The sequence below is a fragment of the Trachurus japonicus genome, chromosome 1 (genome assembly GCF_045865225.1).
Source record: "Trachurus japonicus isolate A0001 chromosome 1, Traja_1.0".
NCBI classification, from domain to species: Eukaryota; Metazoa; Chordata; class Actinopteri; order Carangiformes; family Carangidae; genus Trachurus; species Trachurus japonicus.
The window spans coordinates 40,077,493-40,101,372 of record NC_140907.1 but is presented as its reverse complement, the minus strand read 5'-3'; the positions used below and the strand labels follow the sequence as shown (position 1 = coordinate 40,101,372).

General features: G+C 42.2%; 1 protein-coding gene and 1 long non-coding RNA gene across 2 annotated transcripts; one reads left to right on the top strand and one right to left on the bottom strand.

The window, feature by feature from the left end:
• Positions 1-3,344: 3,344 nt before the first annotated feature.
• LOC146992612 (uncharacterized) lies at positions 3,345-5,633 on the bottom strand. Its single transcript, XR_015036649.1, has 3 exons — positions 5,473-5,633; positions 4,767-4,864; positions 3,345-3,465 (listed from the first exon to the last, which is right to left on the bottom strand). It is a non-coding gene; the product is annotated as an uncharacterized LOC146992612 (long non-coding RNA).
• Positions 5,634-20,161: 14,528 nt separating this feature from the next.
• On the top strand, positions 20,162-23,235 carry LOC146992611 (uncharacterized). Its single transcript, XM_085791067.1, has 6 exons — positions 20,162-20,231; positions 20,374-20,618; positions 20,706-20,883; positions 21,020-21,096; positions 21,193-21,373; positions 22,985-23,235. Exons 1-6 carry the CDS (start codon positions 20,162-20,164, stop codon positions 23,233-23,235), a joined length of 1,002 nt encoding a protein of 333 aa, XP_085647193.1.
• Positions 23,236-23,880: the final 645 nt, after the last annotated feature.

Here is a 23,880-nt window from a genome sequence, read left to right as displayed (position 1 = left end):
TTCAAACTTAGCTTATTTCTTAAGTATGTGTGGCTGAAAGTTGGATAACATGCTAACAACAAACCATATCTCATTTATGTTATCAAGCCTGGACATGGGAATTCTACCTGAAACAATTTTGAATTTTTTTATTTTCGCAATAGCCCTTTCTACATGTACTCGGTGCTTAGCTATTCTTTTGGTTATGCGCACATCTCCGGCAGACATCTGCATGTTTGATTTGTTAAATGGAGGAATGTTCAACTTAAGACCCAGTGCCTCAACCTCTTTTTCAATTAAAAAGCCTTTGTCGACCATAAGTGCATCCCCTTTCTCTAGGTACCCACATTCAATGAGACCCTGAAGTAATGTGGTGATATTGCACTTGTTGAAGATGTCCTTGTCTGATACATTACCCGTGAAAAGAGTGGAGACAAATATGACAGCTCCTCGTGGATCACATGCTACTAAACCCTTTAGTGTGTTGGTGGATTTATAGTCAGAGTATGACTGACTTTGGAGCACCAATGAGCTTGGCTTTTCAGTTTTCAATTGGGTGCAGTCAAGCATTGCAAACGTATTTGGGTAGTCCTTCTTGTATTTATCTGGCATGTTTGCAGTGATAACATTCCTATGGGGCCATACTGCTAAAGAACCAAGCTTGTTATACATATAATCTACCCATGCTCTGAAAATAATGCTAACACTAGGTGTGTCAATATCAAACTTGAAAGCGAGTTCAATCAGGTCGCAGTTGTTGCGTAACTTCATGAGGACCATGAGAAACTGCTGGCGTAGGGGCAATGCATCTATGTAGCAATTTGTCTTTCTGTATGTCAAAGGGATATTTGTTTGTGGGCAGACACTATTATTAGGGATCCCAAAAAAATAACATAGGTCATTGTACTGTTTATATGTGAAACCAGTACAATACTGAAAGTATCTGGCTACTTTGCTTTCATTGATTAGCTCAGGGGTTAAGCAAGTATGTGGTTTGGGGTTTTGTTCAAGGTCTATGATGTGACTCTGGAGATCCTCAAGTTCCTGTTTCTTTCTATTCAGTTCAGTCTCCAACATGGTGCATTCATGGTCTCCGAGCCTCTCCTTTGTAAATTCTGTGAATAAAAGAGATAAGATTCAATTAAATTCATTTTATTTGATGGAGAGGGACAATGTACATGGATGCACATTTTAAAATAAAATGTAAATGTACCCAATTCTAGCTACCAAGATAATTTCCATTACATATGTTGAAGTAGAAACACCCAGGTTAAGAAAAAGAAACTTAAGTACAAGTACAATATTTAAAAAGAAAAAAAAACATGGGGCAGGTACCCGGTCCCGTGACAAAGTCAAAAAATAATCCTGTCCTGTTCAAATCCCGAATAAATCACTCCCGATCCGGTCCTGTTCCCATCGTCATGTAAACGATTGTGTTGACAGACACATTTTTTCCCATCATGTGATTAAAAATAAATTGACTCCCGAATTCTCGGGATTCCCGCGGGTAAGTGCAGAGAAGAGGCAGAAAGTGTCAGCCTCTAGTTCACAGTAGGCACAGGTGTCGGTAGCGGGGGTTAAAGTGCTGGAGTTGGGCAGTAAAGTGCTGGAGTCATAAATTTAAAGTGCGAGAGTTGATGGTTAAAGTGACTCAATGATTTTGAGGACAAAGGAGGGGTAAATAATTACAAAAAGGGGGGGGGGGGGCTTTTCTTCCTTTTTATGCCTATTTACATATTTTACAGGTCCCTCTACTTGAGCAGCCACTACAACATGCATCAGCAGCAGCAGCATGTTGTGGTGGAGCTCAAAATATTCCATGGGCACTGTTGAGAGAACCACCCGGTGAAGCGCCATTCACTCTTGAGGAAGCCCAGCAGGTGCAGAGGGAAACTGCAGCACAAAACTACAGCAAGAAATGGCACCAGGAGAGGAAGGGAAGAATAACATCATCACGGTTTGGTGAAATAATGAAGAGAAAAACAATTTCGGAGAAGTTTGTGGAGTCTGTGTACAGCCCCAGGCCATTTACATCGAAATCAACCAGGTATGGTTCTACCAACGAGGCTGTGGCAAAAGCCAAGTACCTTGAGAGGTACCCTAAACGGCATATCCACAACTGCGGTCTCCTCCTTCAGCCTAGCCTGCCATTCCTTGGTGCCTCACCTGATGGCATTGTGTGCAACACTGAGAGCAGTGATATAGGGCTAGTTGAAATCAAATGTCCATATGGAGCCAGAGATATGATGGTGGAGGAAGCAGCACTGGCTATAAAATTTTTTTATGTGGTCAAACAGGAGGGTGGACTGAAAGTTTCAAAACACCACAACTGCTATTCTCAGATACAAGGGCAGATTGTACTAAGTGGCCTTGAATTCTGCGACTTTGTTCTATACACAAAGAGGGACCTATTCGTAGAGCGGGTTTACAAGGACCATGAGTTCATTAGCCACATGCTCAACACTCTACATGCATTTCATCAGAAGTACAATACCAAATGAACTACCTGTAGTACCAGTGTTCTCAGTTCTCACACTGCTGGTCTCTCCTGAGTAAGGCCTCTGCAATATAGACAAAAAAAACTAAAAAAAATCATATTTTAATACTCAATTATTTATTTCTGTATTTTCTCCAAAGTGTTCTAAATTTTGAGTTGTCAAAGCTAAGTGTGATGTAAAATATTGTCATGGCAGTCCATATCGAGCGTAACTGCCGGGAATTTTAGTTAATGATTTAATGTTAAGGAATATATTTATTTGAATTTACTGTGCCCCTTGCTGTTTTCTAATCAGAGAAGTGGTGGCTGTGTGTGTTGTATTTAATCTAATGTGATGTGTATATATTTGTATATTTATCTTACAATTATCTTACAACAACTATATCTGAAAGAAGAAAAATAAACCTTTGGGAAGAGTTATGTGGTTCACAACACAATAAATGTTGCTCAGTCATACCTTACAACTGCTCTCTCTATTCTCTGTCATAGGGGGGTTGTCCAGTGGAGTGCTGGTCGGTCCGGGGCTCTCCAGTTGGGTGCTGGTCGGTCCGGGGCTCTCCAGTGGAGCGCTGGTCGGTCCGGGGCTCTCCAGTTGGGCGCTGGTCGGTCCGGGGTTCTCCAGTTGGGTGCTGGTCGGTCCGGGGTTCTCCAGTTGGGTGCTGGTCGGTCCGGGGTTCTCCAGTGGAGCGCTGGTCGGTCCGGGGCTCTCCAGTGGAGCGCTGGTCGGTCCGGGGCTCTCCAGTTGGGAGCTGGTCGGTCCGGGGCTCTCCAGTTGGGAGCTGGTCGGTCCGGGGCTCTCCAGTTGGGAGCTGGTCGGTCCGGGGCTCTCCAGTGGAGCGCTGGTCGGTCCGGGGCTCTCCAGTGGAGCGCTGGTCGGTCCGGGGCTCTCCAGTTGGGTGCTGGTCGGTCCGGGGCTCTCCAGTTGGGTGCTGGTCGGTCCGGGGTTCTCCAGTGGAGCGCTGGTCGGTCCGGGGTTCTCCAACCTGCGTCTAAAAAGAAAAAAAGAAAACGAGAAAAGAAAGTGTAAACTGTGTCTAATGGCAGAAGTTAAAGCAGATATCAGTGGAATGTTTTTGTTAATATAAGTCCTAAATAGTCCTATTTTCCGTCAGCAATCACTTACATGAAGTATTTCAGCCTAAACACGAGTCTCTCCGTCACTCTGCTCTGCTGTAACCATAGACTGTAAAAAGAATGGACGTAGCACCCGTGACGTCACCCATTGGTTTGGGGGAGTCTGTTTTGTGCCGCTACTACGGGGGTTTGAGCTGCGCCATGTTGGATTCTACTTGCCATATTTGGAGCGGTGCGGCCGTTGGCCGGCCGAGGGCCCGCCCACTGGCCTCGAAGCAGCGGTCTCCGGACCTGTCACTCAACGGTTCTGCGCCCTGATTGGCCAGAACTTTAAACCTAATAATAGTAAAACGGTAGAGTTTTAAAAAAATTCACCCCCCTCAGAGTGTGTGCGGGGGTAGAAACTATCGATTGAGACCAAAAAAATGAAATGTACCAGGCTGTAAATATGTTTTTTTAAGCTGTAAAATCGGCTATTTTAACATGGGGCTCAATTGGAGTTGCTCCCTTCTGGAGCCAGCCCCCAGCGACAGCCCAGGGGATTGCAGTTTTTTGAACGCGGAAGTGAGCTTCACTTCTCAGACCGACAACTGCCCCCTTGGCTGTAACCCGAGGAGAAAATTTTCCTTGTGGGATACAAGTGTTATCCAATGAGGGGAGAGAACGGCATGAAGGGCTGTGTGTGCAGCCAAGGGATGCGCGTGAATGTGGTGACGTAGCACGAGGACCAATTGATGCCTGACAAGGGCGGGGGCTGCTAACTCATGGTGCGTTCAAGGAAACTTGTACTTTGTGTTTTTCCTTCCTGTGAAGTCATACCAGTTCGATCTGGTACGAGTTCACGGGTCGGAAGTTACGAGTGGCCGTTATAGGGAACTTTCACAGACAACAGGACGGTAAAAACACGAGCTACGGGTTACCTGGAACGCTACCAAGTCGTAGTTGTGACTTGAAGCTGTAACTTACGGTTTCAAAAGCCTGCCTTGAACACAGCATTAGCCGAAACGGCCGTGCCACTGATATCTGCTTTAATACAGCTGTAGTCAAGGTACGTTTAAAATGCGTTAATACTGTCTCCTTGATTTTTGCGTCCGTGGTAAAATAAGTAGGCTGCATCCTCACTGCATAATCTTCTGATCACACACACACACACACACACACACACACACACACACACACACACACACACACCTTAACGTTAGCCAACTTAACATACCTTTTTCGATCAGGTCTGCAGGGTTTTACATTAGCAGCTCTTCCTGCCGCATCAACTGGATTCGGATACCGGTCACTTGGTGCACCATCAACAAAGTGCTTGTTTTGGAGAAAAAAAAGTGAGACCAATAAAGTGTGTTAGATTTCTGTCTGGCTTGCTAGGCTTACGTTTGTCTATAGGGCCGAGTAAAGTTAGCTAGCTAGCCCTTCTCAAGACTCGGTTCGCATTAGCAAGCTAGCAAAAAAAAAAAAAAAAAATACACGTAAGGCGTTGCACGATGTTAACATTAGTAGACAGTTACAAGTTTAACACCATCACTAACGTTAGCGTGCTGACATGATTAAAAAAAATAACAACCTCAACAATGTCTATAGGGCCGAGTAAGGTTAGCTAGCTAGCCCTTCTCAAGACTCGGTTCGCATTAGCAAGCTAGCAAAAAAAAAAAAAAACTACACGTAAGGCGTTGCACGATGTTAACATTAGTAGACAGTATTTACAAGTTTAACACCATCACTAACGTTAGCGTGCTGACATGATTAAAAAAAATAACAACCTCAACAATATCCTCCAGCTAGCTAGCGAGCTAACGTTAGCTCGCTAGCTACATTAACGTAGCAAACGTAATACAGGTTAAAGTAACAACAATCGAGCTGTCGGATCACATCACCCAATAATATATTAAAATAGACGTTATTGTTTCTCTTACCTTCGAGCATAGGTAAGTATGTTTGGTGATGGAGGATGGGTTAAACTGCCAGTGCGGTCTCCCACAGAGCCGTATCCATACGAGACATTTCTCATAATTTCCCTTGGGTTTGGGGAATGGGATAAAAATGACCCCGGGAATACGTTCGGGATATCGCGAGTCGCTATTACAAGTTCCCCAGGCACACCTTTTAACCATATTGAAAACTGGAAATTCGTTTTCGCCGGAAAAAATGTTGTCTTCCTAGCTGTCTCCATAGGGGTTCATGCCAGAGTTGTCCAACCTTAGAATGTTGCGCAACACGTGACATGGGGAGAAGCGCTCTGATTGGTGGAACAGCCGACCAATCAGAAGGCCAACAAAGGGTCAATTGTTGCCATGAAGGCACAGGTGGTATGGAAGACTCCCATTCTAAGGATGATGTCCTTGAGTAGCTCCTGGTTTTTCCAAGTAATTTCAACAGCTTTGGCATACAATGCCTGGTCAAAGACAACAATTATGTTGTTAAGCTGCAGAGATTTCATGATGTTTAGTGACTGGAGAAGTATCTCATTTACTGTTGATAGCTGTGTAGCAGGAGCATTGATTGTAGGCAAATAGCCTATATTATCTTCTTGTACACATGTTTCACTGTGGGTGAGGATGTTGAACCCAGTCCAGCTACATATATCTTTGTTGGAAAGACGAGCCATCAGCCACATGTGGTTTTTGTCTGCTGCATCCTTTAGACATGTGGTGTGATCATTATCAATTGTCTGTACAAGAGGAGGGTTGGCACGCTCTCCTGCGTTGTAAATAGGAAGCATCATCTCAACTGCTCCAATGCTTCTCATCTTGGTTTTTGGGATACAAGGCAAAGATCTGATCTCAGCAGAATGGTCAGTGATAGGCTTTGCTTGCACAGCGATTCCATTCACTCTGTGTGATGTCCCCTTGCCACTGATTGTTTCCTCCAGTCTGTCTATATTGTCCCATGCCAATGTTGTGAACAGACCGGGCCTGATGTTTTGTGGTAATGGGATGGTATCTTTACTGCTTGCTTCTGAAGACAGAGGGCCGTGTCTATTTCTTCTACCTGAGAATATGATACACTATATGGCCGATCGGTTTAGCATCTGTACCACATTCACCACATTTCCAGTAAGAGATTTGATAGCAAAGGGCAATAAAATGTGTTTTGCAGGCTTAACTTTGCCAGAGGTAACAGCATAAACTAAATCTTGACCAAAGGATGCAGTGAGCCTTTGCACTCTCTGCGATGGGTTATCACTTCCTGTGGTTTTACCTGTTAGGAGTGTCTGGAGAAACTCTACTAGACACAGAGGAATGCTGTTCATCTTTCCAGATCTGACACATGTGGTGGCCATGCCTGAGTAATATCCTGTTTCTGGATATGATTTCTGATCTTCAGTGCCACTTGTGATATCACATCACTGCCAGTATTTGATTTGAACAACTTCTGTTCCTCTTTAAGTTCATGGAAAACTTTTACAAGTTCATCCATTTTCAAATTGTCAGGATATACCAACAGCTTTCCTGTGTCATTTGGTGTGATATGTAAAGATGGACCAAATTCAGCTTCAACTCTGCGGTGTAAGTGTTTTTTTATTGAGGGTATCACCTGTGTTACACCACACTTCTTTTTATTTTAAGCATCATTGAAAAATCTCACATTCATCAAAGTCTCAACCTCTCTTCTCCACAACTCAACTCTAGTGTAGTGGTTAGGGTGGCTGCTTGCCAACCCCAAGGTCACTGGTTCATATCCAGGTTGAGCAATCTTGTTATGTTATGTTGAATTCTGCTCCCCTCCATCACCCTCAATTGGTTACAGGTGGTCGTTAAGAGACGCATTAATTGCTAATGCCACAGTTTGCAGCACATCATCACATTACAATCAATGACAACATGCTTATGTGTGTGCTCTCTGTAGTAACTTTCCTTACTTTTTTTTTTAAAGCAGAAGCCAGTGATCCTCTTATTAAAGGTTTTCTTTGCCCCTCACATACTGTCTCTGTCTGTAGCCTAGTGGTTAGCTTGCTGGGCTGAAGACCTGAATGTTGCTAGTTCAAATCTTGCCTCAACAACAATTATAGTGAAATATTTTCCCAGTTGTCCTCTGTTGACTTCTGATAACTTGCTCTCAGCCTGAAATTCACAGAAATTTTCATTGTAAGTCATTCAAGCTTGACTCTCAAGCTTTCTTGGTGTTGACACAGTGTGTTTCCAACAGGTGCAGCTTTGGGCTTGTTAACTTCAGAGTGAGACAGAGTGCAGCTCATCAACAGACAACAGTCTTTGCAACTGTGTGTACACTGTGGCGCTAGAGGCAGAGTGAAAGTCTACTGACCATGAGGTTGTGGGTTTGATTCCTACCTCGGTCAAACATTTGTATGGTGATCACTGCTTGCACTATTTGCTAATTCTGCAACAGCGTTCAGCTGCTTTCAGCATTCACACCATTTCCATTCTTGGAAATGCTTTTTCTAGTTAGTGTGAATGCTGGAAGCTTGTTATTCGGTTCGGCCATTTTCTGCCTTTCTTCGGCATTTAATTAGTCCTTCATACTTTGTGCTATTTCAACAATTCAAATATCAAAATGTTCAGCCTTTTCGGGACAGGTGTGCTATGTCTTTTCTCTTTTCAACTATTCATACTTTTTGCAATATTCAACTATTTCTGATTTTTTTTTCCCCATAGAGAATGCATTGGAACAGTCTTGAAACTCTTCAAATCTTCTTACTTCTTTCAGCCTTTAAAGCGTCCACATACTTTCAGCTAGAGACTTCATTCAAATTCTGAGCTGTAGACAAACTTTTTAAGTATTCCTCTATGACTCATCTTATTGATATCTTCAACAGTTTCTGATATTTGGCCGCTTTAAAATCATTAAGTTTTTTGACAAAATCCAGCTTTATAATGGGTGTGTGTTGCGTCTAACGAGCAGGGCTTACAGTGAGTGACATCATCGCTAGAGTGAGAGGGATCGAAAAAACATTCAGGATTTTTTCTGGATAAATTGCCAGCACGGCCACAAATTAAACTCTAGACACATGATTTCCTCACTGGTTTGTAGCCACACTTGTCGTGTCTCATTTAATGTGCTCAAAACAGCAGACAGACTTACAGAATTGTCTCAATGAGCCTAATTGTGCAGCTAGACCCGCTCCAGTGGCTCATCCACTTCAATATAAAAGTAGGAGCTGATTTTTTTTAGAAAAACAGAAATGCCCCCCTTTTCTACCTTGCGACCCTGAGAAAAGTTTTTGCCCTACAAACATTTAATGCACATCAATGTGCTCAGGAAGGTCTCCTTGCCCCAGTAGTCATGGCCACATTCTGATAAGAGGTACGGTTCTCTTTTTATGGGCTGTTTTCAGAAGCTGCACAGAGCTCAAATCTCTCTGCTCTGCTCTGCTCTGCTCTGTGTGCAGTTGTTCCAGCTGTAGCGGCCAGCTCGTTATCAAAGTCTATAAATAGAACAGTGCAGGTGCAGCCTGGCCGCTCGTTAAGATGTTTTTAAACACAGGCCCACACACACACATGATAAACCAGACTGACAGAGGATGTCCACGCACAAACACAGGCATCACACTCACACAGACAGACACACACAGACACTCACACACAGTCACACATGCACACATACACAAACAGACAAACACACAAACACTGTTCCACACAGTAAAATGTAAGCAGTTAGTTGAGTCGCCATGGTAACTTCTGAGGGCAGGCTGCCAATCAATCAGATCATTAGGGAGAGAGGAGTTCTGTGGCTTTCTGCACATGTACACGCAGACAGAAGCTGCGTTTCCATTACAGATTTTCGCAAAATAAAAGCGATATTTCTGAAACTTCGAAAAAGTGCAATTGCTATTTGCGGGTGTTTCCATTGAAAGGTGTTTTGCGAATGAGCCGTAATGCGTCTTGCGTTTCTGTGGTGACGGCACAGCGATCTCAGCTGCCTACAGCTGTTGCTGTTACTGTTTTTAACAAAGACAAAAACAGCGCTTGATTACGGAAAGGCAAAGCCCATGTGGCGCTGGCAGCGGCCACAAATAAGGGCGCACTCACACTAGGGCCAGTTGTTCCGTACCGCGCTGAAGCCCGAATGCCCCCTCCCCTGTCCCCCGCTGGCCCGCACTCACACCACCTCCAACCCAAGCTGATCAAGCACGGTTGCCTCCGTTGATATATAGGGACTATTTGTTTACCAACACGGCGGATGTGTGCTTTAACCTGACTGCAGAAAGAACGGAGCCTTTTAAACACCAGCGGTGCTGAGGCGCTGTCGCGCTGACAACATAGGTGGTTGTGTCCACACACCCGTACTGGTTTATGTGACTTAAGGGGACATGTCGGCGCAGGAGGGAGTGGGAGTGTGGATGCGAGCCAAATTTCCTTCAACCATGCACGGAAAAGGGGAATGATAGGAAAGGTTTTTCTAATTTAATGAGAAACAATGCCCAGGTCAGCAATGCATGACAATTATGTGGTCCATTCGTCCCCTCAAGTTACATAAACCAACACAGCGTGGACACACACAACTCCGGTGAGGCCGGTGATGTGTAGAAAAGCGAAAAAAGTGTTTCCATTACACTTTTGCGATACACATTTGTATCGATACGTCTCAAAAACCACCTCATGAGAGCGTAAAAACTTTTTTGCGATATTTGAGAGTTTTTTTGAAATGTAGGTGTTTCCATTACCAGTTTTTAATTTCGATATTTAGGTTTTGCGCATTTCAAGGGGTAATGGAAACACACCTAGAGAGACCGTCAGACTCACACACCCAGACACACACACACACACACACACACACACACACACACACACACACGCACAGGTTTTCAGCTCAAATTCACCAGCCTCTCAATTATTTTATACTTTTGATGTAAACATCTCCAACAATTTATATTTTTCTCATGAATTTAAGTTCAGACGTTTAGTCTTTCCAACTCTATTAATAGTAGTACAATTACAGGTGGAGCCTGGGACATAGGACGCAGCTTTTAACATGTGTCCTATCTATCTATCTATCTATCTATCTATCTATCTATCTATCTATCTATCTATCTATCTATCTATCTATCTATCTATCTATCTATCTATCTATCTATCTATCTATCTATCTATCAACCCTTTGTCTCTTTTTTTCTCTTTTTCTTTCTTTCTTTTACTCCTTCATTTGTATTTTACATAACTTCTTTCTATCTTTCCCTCCCTATCCATCCATCCATCTACTTCTTTCTATCTATCATCCCCCTCTCTCTTTTTCTTCTTTCTTTCTTTCACCCCATTTCTTTTTACTTCTTTGTTTCTTTCTGTTTTTCTTTCTACTCCTTTTCTCTTTCTATGTTTCTACCCCATTTCTTTCTTATTTTCTACTGCTCTCTGTAAATCTCTCTCTTTCATTTATCCACCCCAATTTCTTTCCTTCTTTCTTACTACCCCTCTGTCTCTTCCATTCATTCTCTATTCTCTTTATGTTCTATTATTCTGTTTTTCTTACCTTTTTCTTTCTCTATCTACCCTTCTCTCTGTGTCTTCTTTCTTTCTGTTCTTTCTTTCTTTCTTTCTTTCTCCATCTACCCTTCCCATTTTCTTTCTTTCCTTCTGTCCTTTTCTTCTTTCTTTCTTTCTTTCTTCAGCTCATTCAGCATTGTTTCAACAATTTCTTCAGCTCATTCAGCATTGCTTTCAGCATTCACACCATTTCCATTCTTGGAAATGTTTTTTGTTCTTCTGTTCGGCCATTTTCTTCCGCCTTTTTACGGTCTTCTTCTAGTCCTTCATACTTTGTGCTATTTCAACAATTCATATATCAAAACGTGCAGCTTTTTTTGAACTTTATCGGCATTACTTTTCTCTTTTTAACTATTTATACTTTTTAAAATATTTAACTTTTTCTGCAAATTAAACTCTAGACAAATTATTTTCTCCAGCTTTGTAGCCACACTTGTCTTCTGGCTAAAATTCTGGTCAAAAATGCAAAGAGACTTAGATAATAATTTAAAATATTTTTTAAATGCAGCCAGGGAGCTCTCTGCTCTCATTCAGCCCAATGCTGAGAGTTCTCCACAACTCTGTCTGTAGTCCAGTTGGTAAAGTGGCCGCTTGCCAACCCAGCGGTGACGTCAGACGCCAGAGAACACGCTTAACAGAGCATCGAGCAGAAATCAGACAAAAACTCTACAAAACCCTTAAAAAGACATCAGAAAAACACAAATGGTAAAAGCAAATATTTACTACTAAGGACGTTTTGTAGCTGAGAACGTGTTGAAAAGTCTGGGCTGGCCGTAGACCGGTAAACCAAATCTGAGACTATGGCGACGGCACTTAGGTCTAAACAGAACTCTGATATTAATTTACAAGATGAGTTCCAAGCTGTTCACGAGGGGATGGCTACAATGCAAACAGCGCTTGAAACACAGCTGAATAAAAAAGTGGACACTTTGCGTGACACAATGAGGAAGCTGGCGGATGACAACATGGAATCAATGAAAAAACAGATGGAGAAAATTACAAAGGATATTAGAGAAAGTCTGGACGTGGAAGTGGGAATACTGAGCGCAAGAATGGATGCGATTGAACAAAAGATTGAGAAAGACAAAACATCTAAGAAGCCCACGTTTGATCCTGACGTCTCCATTATCATTACGGGATTGTCAGCTGATAACAATGAGGAAGCGACGGAGAAAGTAAGAGAGCTGCTCGCCACGGGCCTGCGGTGTGACCCGATGCCGGAGCTGGTTGCAGTGGAGCGTCTGAGGCAGCGTGGTCCGAGACCCGGGATCATCAAGGTGGAGCTCCGCACAGTGGAGGAGAAGGTTGCGGTGCTGCGGTTGAAACATCTACTGCGGGAGAACCGGAGCTTTGAAAGGATCTACATAAGATCAGCAAAGTCACACGCGGATCGTCTCATTGAGCTGAATTTCCGCACTCTGCTCCGTGAGTTACCGACAGTGGGGAAGGATTTCTACATAACCGGTAACGGCAGGTTGGTGAAACGCTCACCTGTTGATCACTCAAAGAATAAATGAGGAACCCCGTCCCAGTCTGTAAGTAGGGCTTTTTCTCTTGTCCACTGGAATATTAACGGATGGACAGCAGCTAATTGTGATTTGAGAACCCTGATACTGAAATCAAAAGACCCCGACTTTATCTCCCTTAATGAAACACACTTATCATGCCCCGTTATTTGTCTAGAGGGCTATACCTGGTTTGGCCATAATAGGAACACTCATATTAGAGCCCCGAGAGCTTCTGGGGGAGTTGGGATCTTTGTTAAAAACACTGTTTTTGAAGACTATAAAGTGGACATTGTGGACAAAACCATTGATGGCATGATTGGATTGCGTTTTGTTCATCGTTTCACAGAGTATGTTTTTGTTATTTTTTCATGTTATTTGCCTCCAGAGGGATCGACGAGAGGGAGGGACTCTGTGGGTTTTTTCAGTCACCTGTTGGCGCAGCTGTACTCTATAAACTATGATGCGGTTTATGTGTGTGGTGATTTGAATGGTCGTATTTCTGATAAGGAGGACTGTATCACAGACATAGATGGCATCGTATCAAGGACAGTATTAGATATGGGGTTTAATAATCATGGGGAAAGTTTGCTTGAGTTTCTGAAAGACTCTAAATGTTGTGTCTTAAATGGCAGACTGTCTCCTGCAAAGGACAATTTCACCTCTGTCTCAACGAAGGGGAAGGCAGTTGTGGACTATATTATAACAACTCATGACTGTTTTAATACATGTGTCGATTTTGAGGTGTTGCCTTCTCATGAACTTGCTGAAAATGTGGGGCCTGACTGTATGGGTCTGTTGGGTGATAAATGTAGATTACCAGATCACTCTCTGCTTTATTTAAAATTTTTGGCTAATTTCAGCTATGATTTTGACAAGTCTACCCCTCATTTGGAGGTGGCTCTATGTAAAAGACCCAGGAATTTTCCTTCAACATTTTTGTCCTCTGATCTGTGTTGTCTGGCTTTGAAACAGCTAATAGATGACCTTTTATTTTGTCAGAAAACCCAGGATAATATTGACAGATTATATGGACAATTTTGTGATTTGTTGTATGAAGAGATGGATAAATGTGTGAAAAACTCTTGCATGGGGAATACTGGTGAGAAGAAGAAAAATGTATGTAAGAAAAACAAGCCTTTTTGGAATGGTGAATTAGATAAATTATGGAAAAATTTAAAAGTTGCCAAGAGGAGATTCCTTAAAAATAAAAGTCATTTGCAGAAAGAAGCTCTTAAAAGGGAATTTAAACATTGCCAGGAGCTTTTCGATAAAAAGCTACGATTCTATAAACGAAGATTTGATCGCGGCTTAGCTCTCAATTTAGAGCATTTGCAAATTAAAAATCCTCAGCTTTTCTGGAGAGAAATTAATAAACTGGGCCCTGGGAAAGATTTAAAAATTCCAATGGAAATTTTGCTGGAAAATGGTGATCTTGAACATAAAGCTGATTTAGTGCTTAATAAATGGGAGAAGGAGTTTACTGTTCTATTTTCTGGCAAAAATAACATGGGTGATTTTGATGATACTTTCTTGGAATTTATTCGTGGGGAAAAAAAGTCCGGGGAAAAGAAGTTTGAGCTAGCAAATTATAAGCCCAATCAGTTACTAAATTCTGGCATTACATCTGAGGAGGTTTGTAAAGCTGTTGAGTGCGCTAAACTGAGAAAAGCTCCTGGCATTGAGTCTCTCTCCAACGAAGTACTGAAATCACCAAAACTGTTACAGTTCCTTACTCATCTTCTGCAAGTCTGTTTTAAATCAGGTATAGTTCCCTCTGAATGGTACAAATCACTCATCAAACCAATCCCAAAATCAACCAAAAATGACCCTAGGGTCCCTCTCAACTATAGAGGAATTAGCCTTTTGAGTACAGTTTACAAATTATTTTCTAATATTCTAAACGCCAGGCTGTCTCAATATCTAGAGACTGAAAATATTTTAGTGGAGGAGCAGAATGGCTTTAGAAAACATAGATCCTGTCTAGATCATATTTACACTCTGAGTACTGTTATTAGAGCCAGAATTTCTGAAGGGAAGTCTACTTTTGTTTGTTTTATTGATTTCCAGAAAGCTTTCGATTGTGTTCATAGAGATTTGCTGGAATATAAACTTATTTCAGCAGGTGTAGATGGCTTATTTTACCAAGCTGTTAAAGTTTTATATAAAAATCCAGTTGCATGTGTGCAGTTGAATGATATGAGGACAGGATGGTTCTCTACTCCAGTGGGAGTCAAGCAGGGAGATGTTCTCTCTCCTACCCTCTTCTCCTTGTTTATAAATGATTTAGCCCAGCAAATTAAGAATGAAGACACAGGGGTGCAAATTGGGGATATGAAACTAAATTTACTTTTGTATGCAGATGATATTGTTATCCTGGCAGAGAGGGAGGAGGAATTGCAGTCCCTGTTAGATATTGTTAATAATTGGTGCTGGAAGTGGAGAATGTCAGTTAATCAAGGTAAAACTCAAGTTATACATTTCAGAAAACATGGAGTAAACAGAAGTTCTTTTAATTTTAATGTGGGAGTTAAGAAAATATGTTATACCAGTGTTTACAGATATCTTGGCTTCAACCTGGATGAATATTTTAAGTTTGAAGAAGGTATTAATACACTTACTGATACAGCAGGTAGAGCATTAGGCTCTATTATAAGTAAAATGAAGAAGTGTAAAAACCTAGGGTATGCTACCTTCTCAAAGCTCTATAATGCCTGTGTGTCTCCGATTCTTCTATATGCAGCAGGAATATGGGGAAGTAAAGAATCATCCAGGGTGAATGCTATTCAAAGTCGAGCTATTCGTTGTTTTCTAGGTGTGCATAAATTTACTCCTGCTCTGGCTCTCCAGGGTGACATGGGCTGGGAACCCTGTTTGATTAAACAGAAAGGGGAAATGCTTAGGCTTTGGAATCGCTTGTCTTCTATGCCAGAGGATAGAATAGCCAAAAAAGTCTTTAACTGGGATAAAACACATAACTATCCTTGGTATCGTGAAATGAAAGCTATTTTTAGCGAGGCTGATCAACAACATATTTTCACTAATGGTTTGCGTTGTAACATTAATTTTGTGAAACATAAGTTATTTCTTGAGTATAAAGAAAAATGGGCTAATGATATCTGGTTTAAACCAAAGCTCAGAACCTATTGCCAATTGAAAAATGTATATTGTGCAGAACCCTATGTGACTTTGCCATTGGATAGATCCAAGAGATCTTTATGTGCCCAGTTGAGGGCTGGGATTCTCCCTCTGGCAATAGAAGTAGGTCGGTTTAACTCAGTACCTGAGGATGAAAGACTATGCACATTGTGTAATTTAAATGTAATTGAGGATGAACTGCATTTTGTGTTTCATTGTCCGTTATATGACGAAGCCAGGCAGTTTTTGTTTCAGAAAATGCAAAATGTGAAACCTGAGTTGTTTTGGGCTGATGATGAGGTAAAGTTGGAATGGTTCTTCAGAAAGGAAGTCTTTACTATAGCTACTTTCATAAAAAATGCCTGGTCAAAAAGAAGAGGTGAATTATTTATGTGAAATCCATGAGGTTTCTGTTTTTGTTTTTGTTTGGTTTTGTTTGTGCTCTGATTATTTTGTTTGGTGTCTAAATATGATGATAATGTGTCTTGTAAGCCTTTATGGGCTGGGCGCCTTGATTGGTGTACGACACGTAAATAAATATAAATTCATTCAATTCATTCACTAGTTCGAATCCAGGCTGAGCAATCTTGTTATGTGATGTTGAATTCTGCTCCCCTCCCCCACCCTCAATTGGTTACAGGTGTTCGTTAAGACACGCATTAATTGCTTCTGCCACCGTTTGCAGCACATCATCACATTACAATGGCAACATGCTTATGTCTGTGCTCTCTGTGGCGAAGTGGCAGAGTAAAGGTTTATTGATCATGAGGTCATGGGTTCGATTCCTTACTAGAAGCCAGTGATCCTCTTATCAAAGGTTTTCTTTACGCCTCACATACTGTCTCTGTCTGTAGCCTAGTGGTTAGCTTGCTGGTCTGGAGACCTGAAGGTTGCTGGTTCAAATCTTGCCTCAACAACAATTATAGTGAATTATTTTCCCAGTCGTCCTCTGTTGACTTCTGATAACTTGCTTCATGTTGAAACTGCTGCTCTCAGCCTGAAATTCACAGAAATTTTCATTCTAAGTCATTCAAGCTTGACTCTCAAGCTTTCTTGATGTTGACAGTGTGCAGATCATTAACAGACAACAGTCTCTGCAACTGTGTGTGCACTGTGGCCTAGAGGCAGAGTCAAAGTCTCCTAACTGTGAGGTTGTGGGTTCGATTCCTGCCTCGGTCAAACATTTGTATGGTGATCACTGCTAGCACTATTTGCTAATTCTGCAACAGCGTTCAGCTGCTTTCAGCAGTCACACCATTTCCATTCTTGGAAATGCTTTTTCTAGTTAGTGTGAATGCTGGAAGCATTCACACTATTGTTATTCGGTTCGGCCATTTTCTGCCTTTCTTCGTCATGTAACTAGTCCTTCATACTTTGTGCTATTTCAACAATTCAAACATCAAAATGTTCAGCCTTTTCGGGACAGGTGTGCTATGTCTTTTCTCTTTTCAACTATTCATACTTTTTGCAATATTCAACTATTTCTGATTTTTTTTTCCCCATAGAGAATGCATTGGAACAGTCTTGAAACTCTTCAAATCTTCTTACTTCTTTCAGCCTTTAAAGCGTCCACATACTTTCAGCTAGAGACTTCATTCAAATTCTGAGCTGTAGACAAACTTCTAATGTATTCATCCTGTATGTACAACTTTTTCATAGCTTGTACCGTTTTTGAGATAAATCCTTTAAAAGCACATGAGGATTTCTGACAAATTTCACACTTTTCAATGAGTGTGTATGGGGTTGGGTCAGAGTGAGTGACATCATCGTTAGAGTGAGAGGGATCGAAAAAACATTCAGGATTTTTTCTGGATAAATTGCCAGCACGGCCACAAATTAAACTCTAGACACATGATTTCCTCACCGGTTTGTAGCCACACTTGTCGTGTCTCATTTAATGTGCTCAAAACAGCAGACAGACTTACAGAATTGTCTCAGTGAGCCTAATTGTGCAGCTAGACCCGCTCCAGTGGCTCATCCACTTCAATATAAAAGTAGGAGCTGATTTTTTTAGAAAAGCAGAAATGCCCCCCTTTTCTACCTTGCGACCCTGAGAAAAGTTTTTGCCCTACAAACATTTAATGCACATCAATGTGCTCAGGAAGGTCTCCTCTCCCAGTAGTCATGGCCACATTCTGATAAGAGGTACGGTTCTCTTTTTATGGGCTGTTTTGGGAAGCTGCACAGAGCTCAAATCTCTCTGCTCTGCTCTGCTCTGTGTAGTGCAGTGGCCAGCTGTTGGGGCCAGCTCATTATCAAAGTCTATAAATAGAACAGGTGCAGGTGCAGCCTGGCCGCTCGTTAAGATGTTTTTAAACACAGCCCCACACACACATGATAAACCAGACTGACAGAGGATGTCCACGCACAAACAGGCATCACACTCACACAGACAGACACACACAGACACTCACACACAGTCACACATGGACACATACACAAACAAACAATTCCATTCCATTCTTCATTCTTCCATTCTTAGATAATAATTTAAAATATTTTTTAAATGCAGCCAGGGAGCTCTCTGCTCTCATTCAGCCCAATGCATTTTTTTCACAGCAGCAGGAGAAGGAGCTCAACTTTGTAACTTGCTGTTAAGTGCTTTTTAATTCATTTTAATTCACCAAAAAATAGTCACAGGTCACAAAAAAGTCCTCTTCTTGCTTGGTGTGGCTAATTTTCTGCACTTTCCTTACTTTTTTTTAAGCATCATTGAAAAATCTCACATTCATCAAAGTCTCAACCTCTTTTGCACAACTCCACTGTAGTGTAGGGGGTAGGGTGGCCGCTTGCCAACCCCAAGGTCACTGGTTCGAATCCAAGGGAAGAACTCTTCTTATGTTATGTTGAATTCTGCTCTCCTCCCCCGCCTTCAATTGGTTACAGGTGTTTGTTATCTCCTTGATTACTCATACCAGTTTGCAGCACATCATCACATTACAATGAATGACAACAGACTTGAAAGCAGTGTGCTCTCTGTAGCCGAGTGGCAGAGTAAAGGCTTAATGATCATAAGGTCATGGGTTCGATTCCTGCCTCAGTCATTTCACATCATTGCTTAACTTTTGATTCCAATTATTCAGCTGTCATTGGACAGTCTTTGATTCCTCATAGTATAAAGCTCGTTGTAACTCAGGTTCTCTGTGGCCGTAAGGTTAGTGTGTTAGGTTACCACTCATGAAGTTGTGGGTTCAATTCCTTCCATGGACATGTTTCTTGTATGCCATTCCGCATGTCTTTGTCAATTTATTCTGCTAATTCAGCATGGTTCAGCATTGGGTTTCAGCATTCACACGCATGTTCCGTTAGGAAATGCTGTTTCTAGTTATTTTTCCACTTCCGGCCGACTTTCGATTCGCTACTAGTCCTGCAACTCTTCGAGTTGCAGGCCAAACTATATATCAAAACGTGTGTCTTGATCGGGATCGGTGTGCTATTACTTTTCTCAACAGTGTACGACTGCGCAAAATTTTTGCATTGAAGTCAATGGGACGGGCGAAAAAAAAAGAGCGAAAAAGACCAATCATTGGAGTTTAACAAACGTCTACTGCTCAGGCATACTTTCACCTAGAGACTCCATTTAAACTTTAAACAGTAGACACAAGTCTTGTGTATTGGTGTATTACTCCACGTTTTGATAGGTCATATAGTTTTTGATCAATCCCTGATCAATGACCATGATCATTTTTGGAGAAATTATGAGATTATAATGGTTGTGTATTGCACGGAATGTTCGTGTCAGAGTGCGTGACATCATCGGTTAGAGTGGGAGAGATGCCAGAAAAACTCCAGATTTTTTCTCTTTCCACACTGAGCCCGGCCACAATTTACACTCTACACACATATTTTTTTTCAGAATTTGTAAGACAAACTTGTTATCTCTCATATCATGTGCTCAAAATATCAGAGAGACTTACAGAATTTACAGAATAAGCCTCTGAGTGCGGCCACGTCTGTCTCTGCTCCTCATTGACTCCAATACAAATATTTTCTGAGAGAAGCAGAACGGACTGATGTTTTAAAACTGCCATCCTCTCCAAAATATTTACTGTAGAAACACCAAATCGTACCAAATTTTTCAGGAAGTCCTTAGAGCAATGTGATCTGTGTTTTGTTCTGATAGGAGTTACCGTTTTGTCACAGTAAGCCTAAATGTGAGACCGGTGCAGAGGCATAAAATCGCTCTTTTTCTCCACGTTTCTGTCTGCCTCAGCCTGCGGGGGCCCCTATCGCCGTGGTAACCTCTGTGATTCTCAGGCCAGAGCTCGTCCACCTGGCGCTCGTTTAAATGTTTATAAACACAGACACAGCTAAATCAGACTGACACAGGATGCAGCTCATAACATGTGTCAAGTCAGTCACACACAGACTCTAGAACCAGCTTCATGTGATTACAGTTACAGACACACACACACATCACACACACATCTCTCGTGCAACTAATTCTTTCCTTGCATCAAACCAACCGCGGGGAAGTCAGAGGCGTACTTCAACAAAAGCGACCACACCTTGAATTTGAGATGGAGGAGGACGAGGACGAGGAAGAGGAAGAGGAAGAAGAAACTCCACATGACTCAACATACGACCCCGGTGACTCTATTACAGAGCCATCTGAAATTAGGTAAGATGCCACTACAGCACATCATTTTCAACAATATTTATGTAAATAATTGAGGATTCTTTATTTCCTGATACTGGAATAGAGTCAACCACAGCCTACAATGACACAAAGTACTGTACATTGTATTTGAGAGCTGTCTGATGGATCTACTACAAACCTGTCCAGTGTGCCAGTGGGACTGTCAGGTGCAGCCACGGAGACTGGGGACATATGTGGCCTTTACTCAGCTTTGCCTCAACTGCCTATATACCAGAAAATGGCAGAGCCAGCCATTGAAAGGAAACACTCCTGTGGGAAACCTCCAACTATCTGCAGCTATTTACTTTACTGGTGGATCCTTCATTCAGGTGCACAAGGTATTGGAGCGACTGTAGCCTGTATAAAAAACATATGTTTGTCTTATACTGAAACAGTTATACATGTTTATCTTATATGTTTTCCAGATTTTCAAAGCCATGAATGTCAAGATGTTTAAATATGACACCTTCAGAAGGCATGCTCGGAATCTACTTGAACCCGCTATAATCCACAAATGGAAGAAGGATCAGCAGACTCTGTTTCAGACTCTGAAAAAGGAAAGCAGTATCGCAGTGGGTGGAGATATGAGAGCAGACTCACCAGGTGAGGAGTCATTCTATACTGAATGACTTGCTTTACTTTTTAGCACTGTCCTTGGTAATCAGCGATGACATAATTGTACAACTAATGTATTATTTAAATTCATTCTATTCATCTATAATTTTCTCATACACAAAATGACACTCTGCAAAATGTGGCAGCTACACCCTGATGCACCTGGTCAGCAACAAGATAATCGACATCCAGCTTGTACAGGTAATTTTTCATTTACATGGACCGTGGGTCAACAAGATCTGTGTGCATTTCCTTTTTGTAATGTCAACAAGTGCATAAATATTGTTGCATCAACAGAGCAATGAGGTCGGTGGCAGTGTATATATGGAAAAAGAGGGGCTGAAAAGGGGCCTTGATCATCTGGAAACAAACAATGTAAAATTTGATTACATTGTGACTGACCGCCACCCACAGGTGCAGAAATTTCTGAGGGAGCGTGGGGTCACCCAGTACTATGATGTTTGGCACCTTGAGAAAGGTAATTACTAGAAACCTTTGTATAATATTAATATTTCATGAAACACATAACATTGATTCAAAGTTGTCCATATGTAACGGATGTGCACTCACTCCACCCATAAAAGACGTGCTAACCAACCTGCCAAGTGGTTGTCAACCTCTTGGCGAAGAGGTTAGCATCGTCGCCTCCGGTGCGGGAGGTCATGGGATCGAACCCCACCTAGGGCAGGCCGTGAGAAACACAACGTAGAGGGCCAGATATGACATAGGCTACAGTGGTGCCGTGACCCGGATGCCCTGGGTGGAGTGAGTTCAGCGGGGGTGAGTGTAACGGATGTGCACTCACTCCACCCATAAAAGACGTGCTAACCAACCCGCCAAGTGGTTGTCAACCTCTTGGCGAAGAGGTTAGCATCGTCGCCTCCGGTGCGGGAGGTCATGGGATCGAACCCCACCTAGGGCAGGCCGTGAGAAACACAACGTAGAGGGCCAGATATGACATCGGCTACACATATGTTTAAATAAATTGTACAATTCTGTCTTGTCAGCCCTGTCCAAAAAGTTACAGGCATTAGCAAGAAACAAGGACTGTGCAGTGTTGCAGAGGTGGCTGCCTGCAATTAAAAATCGCATGTACTGGACTGCTACTTCTTCAAAATCTGGAACAGAGAAGGCAGCAAAGTGGAAGTCAATAATCAATCACATTCAGGATGTCCACTCACATGATGATCCACTGTACCCCAAGTGTCTTCATGCTGACAAAGTCTCCACAGACCCCAGCAAGTGGTTTCAGCCATGTATGTATCAAGCATTTTGGACTTCATAATTGCTTCTAATAAACATGATGTAAATACTAAGAATGTGCAATACCAACCAAATAGATGTTTCTGTTACAGAACAATTGTAATGAGTACTTTCACCAATTCAATGTGTCTTTCTGACATTTCAGGTACACTGCCCCTGTACAAAGTTGAAAAAATATTGTTCAACAAAAGAGTTCTCCGGGATGTGGAAAAACTGAGTGAAGACCATCAGACTTCTTCACTTGAGTCTTTCCATAGTGTAATTTTACGATTTGCCCCGAAGAATGTTGTATTATCTTACATTATAATAATAATAATAATTATGTTTGGGGTGAATAGCATTATCAGAGTTTATTGCATCTGCTAACTGTCAAGCCTCTTGTTTTAGGATTTCATATTACTGTAGACTTTTGTTTCAATCCTACACTGGCCTTATGTAGTTTTTTTACAGACTTATTTTATAGACTATACTATATAGATCTATGGGCTTTATCTTTTTTTTTAGGCTGTACCTAGCTGCCATGCATTTCAATGAAAATGCACAACGGGACCAAGCCACAACTTTGGAGGGCAAAGCTGTATACAAGGTCACCTTCCCGAAGTATAAGAAGGGACAAGCGACAGCGAAGCCAGTTAAAACAAAGCCAACTTTCAGTGAGTACAAAACAAAACTTTAATAATAATTTCCATGTAGCCTACAGAATTGTAAAAGGCCACAACTGCAGTAACATTACAAAATAACTAGGACACATCATCCACCATTTGGAGACATAGTAATAAATAAAAAATGGGGAAAAAAGTGTCAGTAATATGTAACCATTCTCCAGGATATGTTAGTGACCTGATGATGCTGGTGTTTGAGGAGGTTTTTGAGGACCCGATCAAGTACACAGAGGAACTCAAAGACGTCCCCATCCCAGAGGACCTCTGTGCACAGTTTGAGAGACCGTTGAAGGAGGAGGTCATCGCCAAACATGTCTCTCGATTCAGTCGAGGGGCGGCCAGCGGAAGCCAACATAGCGGCCAGATGGACTGGGAAACTCCTGGCGTATCCGGCACACAACACAGGACGGGATGACCACCCTCACATGCCGACCCAGGTATCCCCAACACCAGCTTACAAAGCTGCGATAAGCAAGATGCCTGTAACGTCTGATGGACAGAGAAGTAAACCATCATCATTTCATAAATTAATTACTATTATATTCTTTGTGTTTCAGGTCTTGTGATTCACAGGGGAAATCCTCAGCTCCTGGTAGGGGCAGGTCAGCAGGCAAATGGAGGGCTCCAGATCTCAGTGCTTGACCGAAGGCTGAGCTGGCCAGAATGCCGCCATCACTACTCCTCCCATAGCCTCCGACATCAACAACCCGGAACCAGTACTCAGCATCTACAACCGCCAAGAGAACTATAGAGTGAGTTCCCTTATAGTTATAGAACTGAGAGCCCGAGTTGTCTGGGGCCTTCAGCACCACATGCTTGCCATCAACTGCTCCGCAGCAGAGAGGGAAGTTCCACCGCTCCTCAAACCTCCCAGCAATGGACCTCCACTCATCTGTTGTTGGCACAGGCATGAAGTCATCCACCAGGCAGTCCCAAATAGCGCTGACCACATCTTCCACTATTTTGGAGACAGTGAAGACTCCAACGCGGAAGCTGTCAGCAATGGTCCTGAAGCTGTCACCTGTAGCTAGATAACAGTGTAAACTGTAACACAATAACT

Coding starts and splice junctions, on each gene's coding strand:
- LOC146992611 (XM_085791067.1), top strand. CDS start 20,162: ATGGAGGAGGACGAGGACGAGGAAGAGGAAGAGGAAGAAGAAACTCCA. Junction 21,097..21,192: donor TCGACATCCAGCTTGTACAG/GTAATTTTTCAT, acceptor TTGCATCAACAG/AGCAATGAGGTCGGTGGCAG. Junction 21,374..22,984: donor TGTTTGGCACCTTGAGAAAG/GTAATTACTAGA, acceptor ACCATTCTCCAG/GATATGTTAGTGACCTGATG.